The sequence below is a fragment of the Gymnodraco acuticeps genome, unplaced genomic scaffold, assembly GCF_902827175.1.
Source record: "Gymnodraco acuticeps unplaced genomic scaffold, fGymAcu1.1, whole genome shotgun sequence".
In the NCBI taxonomy this organism is placed as follows: Eukaryota; Metazoa; Chordata; class Actinopteri; order Perciformes; family Bathydraconidae; genus Gymnodraco; species Gymnodraco acuticeps.
In genome coordinates, this window is record NW_022990172.1 from 832,466 (window position 1) to 847,527 (window position 15,062).

General features: G+C 41.0%; 2 protein-coding genes across 2 annotated transcripts in view; one reads left to right on the top strand and one right to left on the bottom strand.

The window, feature by feature from the left end:
- Positions 1-12,618, top strand: part of arhgef39 (Rho guanine nucleotide exchange factor (GEF) 39) — a 45,420-nt gene extending 32,802 nt beyond the window's left edge. The window contains 4 exon segments of the mRNA XM_034217655.1: positions 6,126-6,214; positions 10,136-10,265; positions 11,050-11,147; positions 11,295-12,618. Of these exon segments, the coding sequence (XP_034073546.1) occupies positions 6,126-6,214; positions 10,136-10,265; positions 11,050-11,147; positions 11,295-11,334 (357 nt within the window). The 3' untranslated portion in view covers positions 11,335-12,618.
- Positions 12,619-13,401: 783 nt separating this feature from the next.
- On the bottom strand, positions 13,402-14,491 carry LOC117547146 (inner centromere protein A-like). The gene has a single exon (XM_034217677.1). The coding sequence runs from the start codon at positions 14,489-14,491 to the stop codon at positions 13,523-13,525; it is 969 nt and encodes a 322-aa protein (XP_034073568.1). The 3' UTR covers positions 13,402-13,522.
- Positions 14,492-15,062: the final 571 nt, after the last annotated feature.

Consider the following 15,062-nt stretch of genomic DNA (forward strand, 5'->3'; position numbering starts at 1 on the left):
ATATCCAAAAAGAAGAATCTGCTTACAGTTCTGTTTCATATGGGTGTTGAGATGTATCCATAGATGTCCTAATGTTGCTCTCAAAGTGCACCAGATTGATGCTTTTAACTTCAATATTTTAAAAAAAATCTTCCCGGGGGAGCATGCCCCCGGACCCCCTCTAGAGGAGGTTAGGTCCCCCCCCCACTTAAATCATGTTCACATGGATAGGATACTAAATACATTTGCACACATCTTGTGTCCATATCTTTCTGTTTTGGTGGTCATGCCACACCGTGCACATGCATGCGCGAGTCATGGTGAGATATCTGGATTCAGAGGTTGCTTTTTCTTTGCACAGCATGAAAGAAAGGTGAAATGAATGGGCTGTGATTTTAGTTTTTTTAAGCAGAGGTTGAGCTCAATCATTTGTACGACCCACGGAGGATGTTGTAAAAATTGAAAGGAAAAAAGGTTCCCCACCCCTGCTGTAAATAATAAAAACCCTTGTTTTTTAACTTAACATCTCTGTCTCCTATTGATCTGAGTATAAATAATAGCCAGTTAATTGAAGCATTATAGCACAGGCCTTTGTCAGATGGTATATTACGCTGTTTTTTTTCTGCTTCGAATAGTTCTCTCTTTTTTCACCGTGTTTGCATCACTGAAACCAATGAGCACCTGCATGTGTATGAGAATGGCCCTGACACCATTTCAGCCCAGATTTACAAACTCCTGGCAGGACAAGCTCCAGCTCAATTCTCACACTGAATTTAAAAAAAGTGAGTGAGGGACTGCAATATAAGAGGGAAAGAAAGAGAAACTTTAAAACTGTTAAATTGTTATGATGTGTAAAGACTGATATGTTCTATAATCGTCTGAAACTGTTAAGTCATGATGTGAAACGGTTAACAAAGAAAAACTCAAGCTGCTGCTACACTTTATTTTATTTATCTAAAATTAAGCACTTTAAGATGCACATATTTTCAAAAGCTATTTTATTTATTTTCTCTATTTTATTTTTAAATGCAGCCCGAGAGGAACATTACACATATCCACAGTATTTAAGTAATGTTAATTGACAATAAATAGTTGTTTTTGAATTGTACTTTCTTTATTTGATTGGCAGTCAGTTGTTGATTACATGCAGACGTTGATAAAGCTACAGGTCACTTCAATATATATCACACTAATTCATGAAGCAAGTTAGACATTTTGATGTTGGGGAGATTTTCTCTAACTGGACCTCGTTGAATTTGAGTTGAAGACCGCTGTTCTAGAGCATTGTAGCAGATTTTGTTGAGACTGAAGAACCTAAAACTGAACAAAACAGGAAGGAATTTCTAACTTAAAGGTCCCCTATTATACTGTTTTTAATCAATATATTATAGGTCTCAGATATATACAAAACATGTCTCTGAAGTGTTTGGCTCTAAATACCAAACGGATCATTGTAGCATCCCATAATCCCCTCTGTTTCAGCCCTGTTTCAAAAGTGCTGATTCTCTGTCTTTTACTTTAGATGAAAATAAGGAGCCACCCCCCACGCCCCTCTGAGAGAGATTTGGTTAGAAAGAACACAATGGTGCTCTAGGAGTAGATTCAGGTGATAAGGTGTGTGGGGGGGGGGGGGGGTTATTCGCTAATAACACAAGCCAAAAAATCGTTAAGTCTCCAAACAATAAAGACTATCCAATAAAAAAGAAAATCAGTAGTTAAATCTACAAGGATATGTTAGTGCTGTTAGTTCATCAGGTATTTCCCATTTTACTCAAAATGCATGTTTTATTTAGATTCAGATTACCATGCCACAGTTACAAAGTCATTGGCTATCACTGAGCCTTTTGTACAATATATATCCCAAAGTTCTTTGTGCAGATCCTACTCTTCGAATGTTTCCCGCACTAAGACCATTAACAATAGGTGGCGCAGGATTTTGGATAACATAAAAAAACATGTAAACATAAAAGTGTTGAAAAGTTGAATATTCTCAGAGTGAGTGTTGGGCAACAGGTGGGAAGACATCTGTTCATTGATATGAATATACACATGAGTGAGTCCTTAACAGAAGCATTATTTAATTTCCACTTGTGATGCTCTGATTTGTCTTAGTTATGGCCATGACAGTAGCTGTTCTACAATCTGCCAAACAGGGGAGTGTTTTCCAGCCTTATTGAATACAAATGTCATTTAGTTGTGCATGTCAGAGAAGACTTGTGTTCCCTCGCCTCCTCTTCTTCCTAATCACCTCAAACGGTTGTTGTTAAAGTATCCCAGAAGCTGAACTTTTAAGGCGCCTCTCCTCTCAGTCTGATCAGCGTACCAGGTCTCAGTACAGCTGCCGGCTGACAAATTGTGTCTAAATGATGTAGTTGCTGTCATGAAACATTCAAAGGAAGGAGTCACGCGTCATTGAGTGAGTAACGAAAGCGTTTATGCAGTCGAGTGTTTAGTGCCAATGCTGCGTGGTATCAATATTCATTTCGGCAGATACACTCTCCCTCAAAGAGCTCTTTATGTTGTGCTGCTAATGTGTTTTACTGTGATGCACAGTGGCTATGCAGAGGTTTCATTACTCTACTGTCTGTTCACACTGCTGTCTGCCCAAAATAATGGCAGCATGTTGATGCTTTTTGACATTAAAGCTTGATTCACATAACACAAGTAGTATACAGTAGGTCTGAAATGACCTAATAAATCATCCAATAGCTGATATTTTTTCATGTATTAAGCAAGAAGACATGGACATTAGGGATACCAAATAATGAATTGTAGCACATTAAAGAACCTGTGACAAGAAAATGTTTCATATTTTTAACATTGTATGGTTGTTTAAGCTGTTTGTCAGTCATTTCAAATATGACTGCACTAAATGATTATGTCCTTATTAATAACTTCAATAACTTGAAAATCATTAAGTCTATCAAATGTCAAAAATGGAAAATATCCATCCAACCTCAGCTGACATCTACACCATTTTGTGTTTTGTCTAATCTACATTTATTCAGTTTAAAACTGAGAAAAGCTGCAAATCCTCACGTTTGAGATAAGACTAGATATTTGACAAATTAGCTTGACAACTGTATTAATTAACAAATTAAACCCCATTAATTTTCTGGCAATCATCCAAATAATTAATGAAATACAGATGTGATAAGTTGTGAATCTAAGTGTTTTTAAAATAATAATAATTAGATAACGTCAACAAACTATTGTTACATCCATAAATAGTTTTTTGGCACTGGTTCTCGATCCCTTAAGAATAGATGGCATCACAATTCACCTTCTGTATTTCACTTAATAGGGAGATAAAATGTACAATAATTTGAGAAATATGTCCAAAAGAAAATCTAAATGTATTTAACACAAGACCCCAACATTATTTTACTGTAAATACTGTCTGGAAACAGGCAGTAGTAACATTTAAGTGTAATTAATTTCAGGTGTGAACGATTATTTATTGATTAATCAGTTTTAATCGTACGACCATCATGAACCGTTCTGTGTATAAAACATAACATGACAAATATTTATTTTCAAACCAACAGTTTAATGTCTTCATTCACATTTTGCCTAGGTTTATGCAAGCATTACATTTTGGATTGATAAGTTATTTTATTTTTTCATTCTTGATTGACTAATCACTTAATCAACACATAGTTTAAGCTCTTGATAAAATACAGTTTTAACATCTGATCAGACATTAAAGGCCAGTTCCTGATGATTGACAGCGTTCAGCTCTGAGCTAGTTAGCGCCACTTTAGCCGGTTTACCTGCCAGGTCAATCAATCGTTGGGACCGACAACCATACAGTAAGGTAAGGCTAATTATATTTATATAGCACATCTCCACCACGAGGCAATTCAAACACATTAAGATAAGCAAAAGAAACACATTATAACATTTGATTCAAAAAGATTCAAAACAAAAACAAGCTAATAAGGAATAACACAGGTATTAAATCCTAGAATAAAGCCGAATGTAAGATATTAAGAGTTTATTTCATTAAACGAAACAGCGAAAAAGGCCTTGATTTAAAATGTGTTTAAGTACAGAATTGATTTGATAATGTGTTGCATAAAACACACATGAGAGGGTGAATTCCAGTTATCCCCATAAGAGTATCCATCCAGCTTGTGTGACTTCATTTGTTGAAGGCAGTGTGAATTAAAAGCATCCTTTAAGGGACTAATGAAATGGCTGCAGATGGGGGAGATTAGTCAGAGCTGTATTATTTGGTGTGTGTGTGTGTGTGTGTGTGTGTGTGTGTGTGTGTGTGTGTGTGTGTGTGTGTGTGTGTGTGTGTGTGTGTGTGTGTGTGTGTGTGTGTGTGTGTGTGTGTGTGTGTGTGTGTGTGTGTGTGTGTGTGTGTGTGTGTGTGTGTGTGTGTGTGTGTGTGTGTGTGTGTGTGTGTGTGTGTGTGTGTGTGTGTGTGTGTGTGTGTGTGTGTGTGTGTGTGTGTGTGTGTGTGTGTGTGTGTGTGTGTGTGTGTGTGTGGCGATGGCTGCCTGCCTGCTGTAACAGAATCTCTCAGTTGCTGGATCAGATTAGGCTGCAGATCCATCTCTTCCGGCCCTCCAGTAAATACATCTTCCTCAAGCCTGTCGCCGCTCTCCGCTACACGTTATCTAATGGCTGAAATGGCATTTCATTAGCCCCTTATCCCACCGAGGCCCAAATGCATACTCAATAGCATTACACGTAATTTCTCATAAGGACACATTATTGATCCCGGGCCCCTACCTGAGCTCAAAGAAAAGGGCTGTCAGCACTCCAGGGCCCTCCTCAACCAGGGCCATGAAGAATTAAAGCCAAATTAAATTTGATAGCTGTAAATGCCATGGCAATCTATATGCAAAGTTTGGGTGGAAAGAAACAGCTTTTATTAAAATGTCCAGTGTTTTTTTTTGTATTTCTCTTGGTCACACATTGTTTGTAGAGAGCTACCTTTTTATTTGTCTCGCCCCACGTTTCCCTCTTTACGTTCTCCTCTCCCTCCATCTGTCGACCTTCCTCCTCTTCCTCGCCTCTCTCCCCGTCTGCCGTCTTCCTCCCGCTAATATCCCCTTGCCGCTTGAATATTTTTCCCACATCCCTGACAGATTCTCTTTGATGTATAAATAATCAAGCTAAATTATGTGCGCCGATGAGGCTCCGCCGTTCTTATTATACAAAGTAATTTCTACCTAACAGGGTCACATTTCCTGACAAATCCCTAATTACTGCATCGCAATAGAAGTGGAATCTATTTGTGCATAAATCAAACCGCAGTCCCCCCAAGTGGCGAGTGTCTAATGTCATGCGGCACTCATTTCGGTCCCATTCACTGAACTCTGTAATTAGATAATACTTTTGATGATATTACATTTGAAATCTTAATCTATTTAATGTATAATGAGAGGCTCCCCTCCCTGTATAGAAATCATCATTATGTTTGATGGTCTATACCGAGTTCTGTCCAAATACAAACGCATATGATCGATATGTCACTTCTCAACAAGCTAGCTTCCAGTCTACAGGCGGCAGCTGCAGGTAAATGTGAAAGGTCATTTAATATGGTGAAGGCCTGATTTTGATCCCATGTATTTAATAGCTTTCCCAGTGTAATTACGCGTGGCTAAAAGCCCCTTTTGTCTGGTCTTCAGACAACTCCTTTTGGTTTGTTTGACTTGTACAATCTGAGGCAAGTTGGTAATTACTGTTGACTCAAAGGAAGAAGACCCTGTCTCTCTGTAAACCTGAGAATATGTCTCTGTCCAGCTACCTGCAGGACACAATGGAGTAGACATTATAAATGTGGCAGATTCTGTTACTGTACTAGACTTTGTCCCTTTTTTCTGTACCATACCTACAGACGTCAGTGTTTAAAGGTGATTAAAGCTTGTGAAAAGCAGCACTTGGTTGGCAGGGAGAAGGTTTTTGCTTGATTTGTTCTGCCCTCTTCTGTTTTCACTATGTTACTGCAGTTTTAAGCACTCCTGTAGAGAGGCCTTGGATGACTTGGAGATGGTGTTTCTACTAAAATACAACAACCAAAAGCTGACATTACACTGTATCCGAACACCCACCATGAAACCATAACACCTCATCATTCACACCTGCCAACAAACATCCTAACTACCCTCCTGTTCCTCCTCTTCTTCCAGTTGACCTTCCCTAAAGCCAGTCTTCTGCTGATGTCCTGCAACCAGGAGGATCTCAATGACTGGTACCAAAGCCTGAGCTCAGCCATCAGGTATGTTCCTACTACACACACACACACACATTTTAATATTTGTAAGTACCCTCCTGAATGAATTACCTAAATCCTAACCATCACAACTATAATTGAACTATAACCCCAACCCTAAAGCGCACTCCTAATGTCTAAAAGTCACCCTCATTGTGACTCTGACCCCCAGTTTCCACCGGGTCCGTCTGTGCCGTGTTACGGCTGCGCCGCGGCGGTCGTAAGGATCGCGGCCACTCTAGTCAATGGGTGCTATTCCACCACACGTGCAGTGTTACGGCTCAGACGCGTCCCAGAAGCGGCTCGGCGCAGCGCTTCTCTAAAATTAGGATGAATCCTATTTTTGCCGCGGCGCAGCCGTAACGTAAGGTCGGGCAGGCAGCCCCCACTCGCAGGAAGTGGAAAGGTGAGCATCCGGGCCAGGCCCATCCCCCACGTATACTAATTTAGCAGACACCCCCTCCTTCATCACAACACCTCCACTACAATACGCACAATGGACGACGAGGTTTTCATCATGGAAGTGGAAAAACACACTATTTTATATGATGTAACCAATGCTTACTACAAGGACAACATCAGAAAGGACAAGGCCTGGTTTTTAGTGACTGCAGTTTGTAACAACTACATATTAATGTTTTAAAGATAATTAATACTTGTAGGTACAGTACAGAGCCATTCAATAAACACAATTTAAACAGACACAAAAATAAAACATTTAACTACGTAGCCTACTTACTTTCTTGTAGAAGTACAAATGTCCAGGATGCCTGATTCAATAACAAAACTGCGAGCCTGCAGGCACGACGCTACGCTTCTGAAACGCTTCTGGGACGCGTCCGGTGGGTTATGGCGCTAGAGGAGGTCGGACCAAAACCGCGGCGCAGCCGTGACGCAGCGCAGCGCGGCGCAGACGGACCCAGTGGAAACTGGGGGTGAGTCTGTAAAATGTCATCATTAGATTAGATTAGATATACTTGAATGAATTGGGCACTTTTGTTGTTACAGCAGCAGCATGTAAAAAAGACATTGCACATGAATAAAAAAAATCCCGCCAGGAACACCACCACTAGTATGCCATTGAGTAAGGCACTTAGTCCTTAGTTACTCCAGGGAGAATGTCCCTGTAATTGGTAATTGTAAGTTGCTTTGGATAAAATTGTCAGCTAAATGAAATGTAATAAAAAATTAAAATAAAACAAGCAAATTCAGTTTAAAACCTCAATTCAGTGCAACAAAGATAATATACCATATGACAGATATACCTTTCAGTCATGCCCTTTTTGCATCAGTGATTTCCCCAAAGTATAGAAAAATAATTGAAATGCCTAAATCCCCCCTAAACAATGGGAGTGTGTGGGAGAGAAACTCCTTCTGGAGGGAACTTTACGATGTTAGCCTTTGCAGACAATTTACATGCACAAAAACCTGTATTTTGTTATGGCCAGGCGGTGGTCCAAATGACAGCCCGGGGGCCAACTGCAGCCCATTGTCCATTTTGAAATGGCCCGCAGCAAATTATAAAAGTAATTTACCCTTAACCCTTTATATTTCCCCTTATTATAAGCAATCTGAGGCTTCTGTTTTAAGGAATGAGCTGCCAACACTTTTAGTAACTAAAAGAATGAAACCTATATGGAGAGCTGTGATGTAGGCACTTTGTTTTCTTAAAGCATATTCAATTATCAAGCATCATTTACCTACTTTGATTGATTTTGATAACTTATAACTTAATTTATCAGGCAATATACCTCACCTCTAGTGGCCAAGACCTTTGTATATTTGTCTGTATGCGGCCCTCTTTTAAAAAAGTCTGGACACCCCTGATTTAGGCATTGTAGTTTTTAGCAAAAGTAAGTCAAACAGTAGGAAAGGTGCATCTGTTAGGGACTATTTTCAGGTGCGGATTAATCAGAAGTTCCATAAATAATGGTGGGGGTCTCAGTATGCAGTGTGTGGACAGTGGTTGTCTCTCAGTAAAACATTGACGCAGGCTGGAGCTGCACCTCGGGCTGTCTCTCAGGCAGCCTCTCATCATTGATCAGCCAGACTTCAGTGTCTCACCTCCCCCCCTCCCCAGCCCGCCTGGCCCCAGGTTCCCCTAAGGAGGGTCCGGGCCCCCTGCGTTGTGGAGGGGGGGGGGCAGCTATGCTGAAGGCCCCGACCCCAGAATGCCCGGCCAGGCTAATTAGTTTATCACTTTGTCAGAGGGGGCTGTCAAAGAGCTCGGACCACCCAGCAGACGGGGGGGCCGGGGCTGCAGGCTGACGGCTCTAAACTCCAGGGAGCGTAATTAGGACTGAGGAGAGGACAGGCCGAGAGGACCGGGGGTCAGCAGCGCTCACACCACTGGGGAGGGGAGCAGGGTTGCGAGGGGGGGGTCTACACATCGCTAAATTATTGATTGAACTACACACTGCCTGGACTGACATCTCTGAATCTATCGAATGTTGCTCTCAATGATTATAAAACATTTATTATCGTCTGTGCTGGAGTCATATCACATTGGTAGACATTGTTTTCTCTTCTTCACAAAACTGCGGTTAGCCAAAGAAAGTTTTACACGGATTGTAGTTAGTGCAGAGTTTTTCCTTTTGTTAATAAAATGTTATTGACACACTAAAAAAAGGTCATAGCCAAGGGACTTAATTAGCGTGCAGATCGATGCTCGGTGACAGTAGGTGAGGCTGGGGGCTGTCCACAAGGGATGCATGGAGGCTAAAGACAGTTGATCTGCACAACTCTGACCCCCTACCCCTTCTCAAGCTGACATTACGAGATACATTTATGATATATGGCTGGAAATCATTTACATATTATCATTATTAACTAAGTGGAAATGCATCGAGATCATGTTAGAGTTTTAAAAAGGTTCATGTTGAAGCCAGTATCGTTCATTAGGTATTCTGATGCTAAAGTTATTGTTTCTTGAGAAGTCCTGGTAACAAATGTGTCCTCTGGTCAGATGTGGAACATGTTCAGATGAATGTGAATTGATTCTGCAAATTGTGTTGAAGAACTTTCTTTATTTTGGAGTTTATGTTATGGGCTATAGTGAATCACAGATCAAGCGAGGAAACCTTTAACACAATCTCAAACTAAGTATATTATTGGTATTTGTGTCACAGGGTGTCTAGCAGCTAGTAACTAACAGCATCATGGATTACATTTATATAATCATAACAGCAATAGGACGTCTATATTTGTCCCTCTGTTTTTAGGATGAGCATTTTTGGGGGGATATTTGTTGGCATGCTTACTTTGGCTTGCAAATAAGCAAAGTTGCCCAAAAAAACCACCAACTCCTTATGTCTCTCAGTCCAGCCAAAAAGTATTTTATGAACTGAAAAAAGTGTGAACGGGTTAAGTTCAAAGATGACAAACCAAAGCACCCAAAAACAAGCTTGTGACCATTAATATGTACCCACAGATTGATACCCTCTGAAAGGTTGCTACTGTAGCGGTTTGTCAATCACAGGGTAGCCACGCCCCTAACTCTACCCTGCTTTATTGCCTATTTTACCCTAAATTGTCCATTGTTTACTAAATGAACGTCATGTTGTATTGAAGAATCTAGCAAATAAGAACATACAATCACGAGGAAAATGTTTACTGAGGAAATAGATTAAATGAGAAGTTGGGTAATTTTCTCATAGACTTCTATACATTATGACTTATTTTTACAAGCAGTTGAGCCGACCCCTGCTGGCCATTAGGAAGAATGCAGGTGTAAGACAGATAAGTAGATAGATGGCAAAAAAGAGTAGTTGCAACAAGGCCTGTCAGGAGAGAAATGTGATATGTTACTGTATATTTGAGGTCATTTAGAAGCCTTACCGCACACGTATAAATATGTTTTTCCCTTGAAATGTATGTTTCATTTGTAGTTTTGTCGAAACTGATAAATTGAGTGTATTCTCTGTACAGGAAGCTGCAGTCTAAGGAGACAGTGGTCCATCAGAGGGATGAGTTGTGCCGGAGACCCCTCCGATCAGCCGCCGACAGCCACAACACGCCGAGCAGCAGCAGCAGCACTCCCGGCAGGAAGAGAACCATGGTGGGTGTCACACACACACACACACACAAAAAGATTGAAACACATGCAAAGATGTTTGTTTTACAGGTAAATACAGTTAGAACAGATTAAAACTAGAGACCTTTTTGCAATGGGATCACACCAAATCCAGCCAGTGGGGGGGGTCCAATGGCCCCTTCCCAGTTCCTACACCCTTAGTTCCAGCACTTGCTCTGACAACATCCATGTTTCTAACTCAACCTTAAATGTTGTCACCTACACACAGAATGACACAGATACCTTGTCCAAAAATGGCCCCTGTAGGTATATAAGAGTACATAAGTATAATAAAAACATCACAGTACTACCACATGTTAAAAAACAGAATATATGTTTCTGTTATCAGAGTACATGGAGAATGTTTGTTTGTTTGTTTGTAGCCTTTATTTAACCAGGTGAAAGCCCCTTGAGATCAAAAGATCTCTTTTTCAAGGGTGACCTGCAAATGTAAAACATGAATGCCACATTTAGAACATTGGGTAGTGGTGCGTTTCAGCCTCTTGTGGTCCAAACATGTATTACAACAGCAAACACCCTTATTTGCCTATTTCGGCTTTTATAGTTTTGATATAAATTCGTTTTTTGTGTATTTGACCCTTAATCAATAACTAAACAGTTATTTTCAACTTTTTGTGTCTTCTTATTCAGTCTTAAATATTTTAATTTTCCAGAGAAATATTTAGATTTAAAACCAAGTTTTCTGAGACTTTAATAATTCTCAAGCAGTTTCCATCATATTGAGGTTTACCTCTGTCCCTCTCCTCAGGTGGGCTCTGAGACCAGTGAGCAGAGTCAGAGGCCCGCGTCTGAGTCGGAGGGCAGCGCCCCCAAGAGGCTGAAGCCGACTGACGCTCCAGAGCACAGGTGGGGGGTTTTCAGTTGTCTTTTGGTCCATGGTTCCTGCTAAAGACATATGAGCAGATATTGAACTATTACATTTCAAAATGGTGACTGTCTGACATTGAAATGGTTTGAGTAAATAGGATTTGAAACATGTTATTCTGTGTCCAGCAGTGAAGAGGCGTCCCCTTCCAGCTGTGTGATCCTCTGAGGGGTCTTCAGTCTCAGATGAGGGTGGGTCCCACTCAGGCTGTCTGAGAGTTTCACTGCAGACTGATTTAATGCCAAACATAACGCACACAAAGCTATATGTCTGTGTTGTTAACATTACGTTTGAACTGTGCAGGTCAGGAGATTCTGATTATTACTAACAGCAGCGTCCGCTTCTGCTCATCCTGTGCAATATACACTTTTTATTATATACTTATTGTATAAATCCTAAGCTGCTTTAAAGACCAAATATCATGAATGTTTAACTGGGAGCGTTGTGTTGCTGCTGCTTGTCTAAACATACAATGTCAAAACCCCCACACTGCAGGTAACTAATCATGATTTCTCTTCTGGATGTCATGTTTCCGGGCAGTCCCTGAATGCACCACTCCCCCAGTCATTATCTCAGTCTGTCATTTACACTAGATACAGACTTTAGGATGAAAATGTGTATTTATTATTTGATTTGATTTAGATAGAGGAACAAATAAACAATTCATACGTGGGAAACTGACAATATAAACAAATGAATATAAACATTATAAAATCAATCAAGTAAAATGGATGACCAACTTTTTTAAAGATAAACAATTAATCACTTTTTATTTCTCACATATAATTTTTATTTTCCTTTTTATTGTTACATATCTTGTCTCTTGTCAGGACAGTTTTAATATCATATATTCAATGCCCTCTCACCTTTGAGTCAGAAAGTGTTGGTGAGAAAATTAGAAAAATTAGATGGAAAAGGTAAAACTGTAAAAATAAGATACCAAAGATTCTGATAATATAAAAATTCCCAATAATATGTGATTCATTATTTTAATTTAGTGTACATTTTTTTATATTGTCTTATTCTCTTTTATTTAATAGCGTCATATGACATCCATGATTAAGACTGGGAATGTTTTGTCCATCTTAATACAGATCCTAAATGATTCATTATCTGATCATCGGTTCAAATGTAGAATCACTGGTGTCTTTTTTGATTGTTTGTTTGCATGTGTGGATTATTATAATTATTTTCAAATGGAATCAGTGCCTTTAATCAGCTCCACTGTTTTCTAAAGATGACTGATTTATGTGTCTGTGCAGGCGAGAAAACCTGGCTTACACATATGCTACTATCATGATGTCCTTTATTTACATTTATCCTTTTATATTTCCTTTATAAATGAATCAACATATATTTGCATCTCTACTGCAAAGCTCTTCATATATTTTATTCACACTTTTGAAAGCTGTTACAAATCATGTTAACTTCCCAATAAAACTCTAAAACAAGTCATATTGTTTTTGTCTCTTGGATTGACCAAATAACCACTAGATGGCGACACAGAACAGCAGCATTATTCATTTGACTGGTTCAATCTTAAGGGTGTTTTATTTTACATTTTGCTACACGTTTTTCCAACTTGTACTTCTTATTGACAGACCCAAAGGACAACCAACACTGCAAGTCATCTTTTCCTGCTAAGTATGACAACTTGGTTCCTAGAACTTCATCAGAAATTAAGTCTTAAAGGTATTTGTACACTTTGAGTCAATCCCTAAACAATAGATACCAATAACTACTAATACAGTTTTCTATTCGCTGTAATAATTCCTGTTTATATCCAACAACAAAAGTGAAGCAGTCAATACCTGGGCATTTATTCATCATTGACACATGATCCACAGCCTCAATATTGCTGTCCACATGAACACAGTCAGCAGCCACAAGGATCTCACACACACACACACACACACACACACACACACACACACACACACCCACACACACACACACACACACACACACACACACACACACACACACACACACACACACACACACACACACACACACACACACACACACACACACACACACACACACACACACACACACACACACGTGTGAGGGGGGAGGAGACAAAACAGGGCACCAGGTGGCCACAATCACCAGTAACAGACAAGACGGGGAACACTTTTCAAAATAAAATAAGAGATAGACAAACTAAAACAGACAGATCGTGACAAATAGATGCATAAATGACATGTATATTCACATTCTTCCTGTGCCATGTTTTAGTGTAGAACAGATCAATACTTCGCCAAATATGAAGCTATATTATCCGTAACGGAGGCCGAGATCTATGGCCCCAGAGATCACCTCCGTTACATTTCCTTACCCCTCTCCCCAGAAACTACAGTGTTTTAAGAATCTTGGCTTCCTCCATGGGTCTCCACTCCGCCCGGTGTTTCTGCTTCCCCTTGTGCAGCATGGTTTCCTCAGAGGGGGGCGTGATGTCGAAAAGAAGCTTCTCTTTCTCCCTCTTCGGGATCTGATTCCCTTTTGCTTCATACTTGTGTTGCAGCTCCTCCACTCTGAGCTGCAGTTTGATCTTGTCACTCTGAGTCTGTTTGAGCCGCCGTTCAGATGAGTAGAGCTTCCTCTCCAGCTGAGCGGGGTCCGCCCGGAACTGCAGCACCTGCATCAGAGTGGCTATCTGCCCCTTCATCCCGGTGAGCTCCCTCTGGCGCTCCTCCTTCTCCTCCGTGCTGCGCTGCAGGTGACGCTGTAGGCTGCTGTTGACCTTCTCCAGCTTCTCAGCGGCCGCTCGCTCCAGTTCACTCTTCATCTGGCGGTTATTCTCCTCCAGGATTTTTACCAGCTCCTCTCGCTTCGATTTTTCTTCCTCCTTTCTGGCCTTCTGGGCCGAGAGCTCTGCCTGTCTCCGTCTCTCCAGCTGCTGACGCTCCATGATATGCTTCGCCTCCTTCTGTTGCTTCTGACGGTCCTGCTCCCGAAGCTCCATGCGGTACTCTTTAATCAGCTGCATCACTTTTTTTTTTCTTTGGGTCTGGTCCCCATACCAGACGTTGATGCAGTCGAGCTCTTCAGCCAATCTGCCGTTTTGCCTCCGGAGTCTCCGTTCCTCTTTTATCAGGGATACCTGTTCCTGTATCCGTGTGAACTGCTGCTCCATGCTCCTCAAACGGCACTCCTCCTGCTTGTCTCTGGCTGTCTGAGACTGCATGAATGACATCATCATCTCAGTCAGTTCCTCAAACTTGCCCCCTGGTTTAACAGCCGTGGCCCCCTGGTCAGTTCCAGGCCTAGCCACACCGTCATCTGGCTCCTCTCTTTGGTCGCTCTTCTTTCCTCTCGTCATTTTCACCTCACTTGGTAAATCCCACTTCTGACACCAATTGAGCGGCCCGACCAAGCAAGGAGGCAGAGGCAGAACGTCCAAATACTACCCGGTGTGGGCATTTATTCATCATTGACACATGATTCACAGCCTCAATATTGCTGTCCACCTGAACACAGTCAGCAGCCACAAGGATCTCACACACACACACACACACACACACACACACACACACACACACACACACACACACACACACTAACAAGTGTGACCTACCTGGGGGGGGGGGGGGCTGCGATAATAAAGGGGGTTAGGATACTTAACGCGAACCTGGGTTCCCCAATACGAGCCCTTAAGACAAGTCACGCAGATAAGAGTAAGAGGATGGACTGGGACGCGGCCTCAAGTTCAAATGTTTACAAAAGTGTATTATATAAATAATCAGGTAAAAGTTCAGTATTATAAAATGCAGATTAAAACTTGTTCAGCTTCCCCAGTCAACACACCTAAGTCCCACGATTGAAGGCTGGCTCTGACAAGGAGAGAATAACTAGAAGGATTATAATATCACACATATACAGTGGGGCAAAAA

Excerpts from the sequence above, each read along its gene's own strand:
- LOC117547146 (XM_034217677.1), bottom strand. The coding sequence starts at position 14,491 with ATGACGAGAGGAAAGAAGAGCGACCAAAGAGAGGAGCCAGATGACGGT.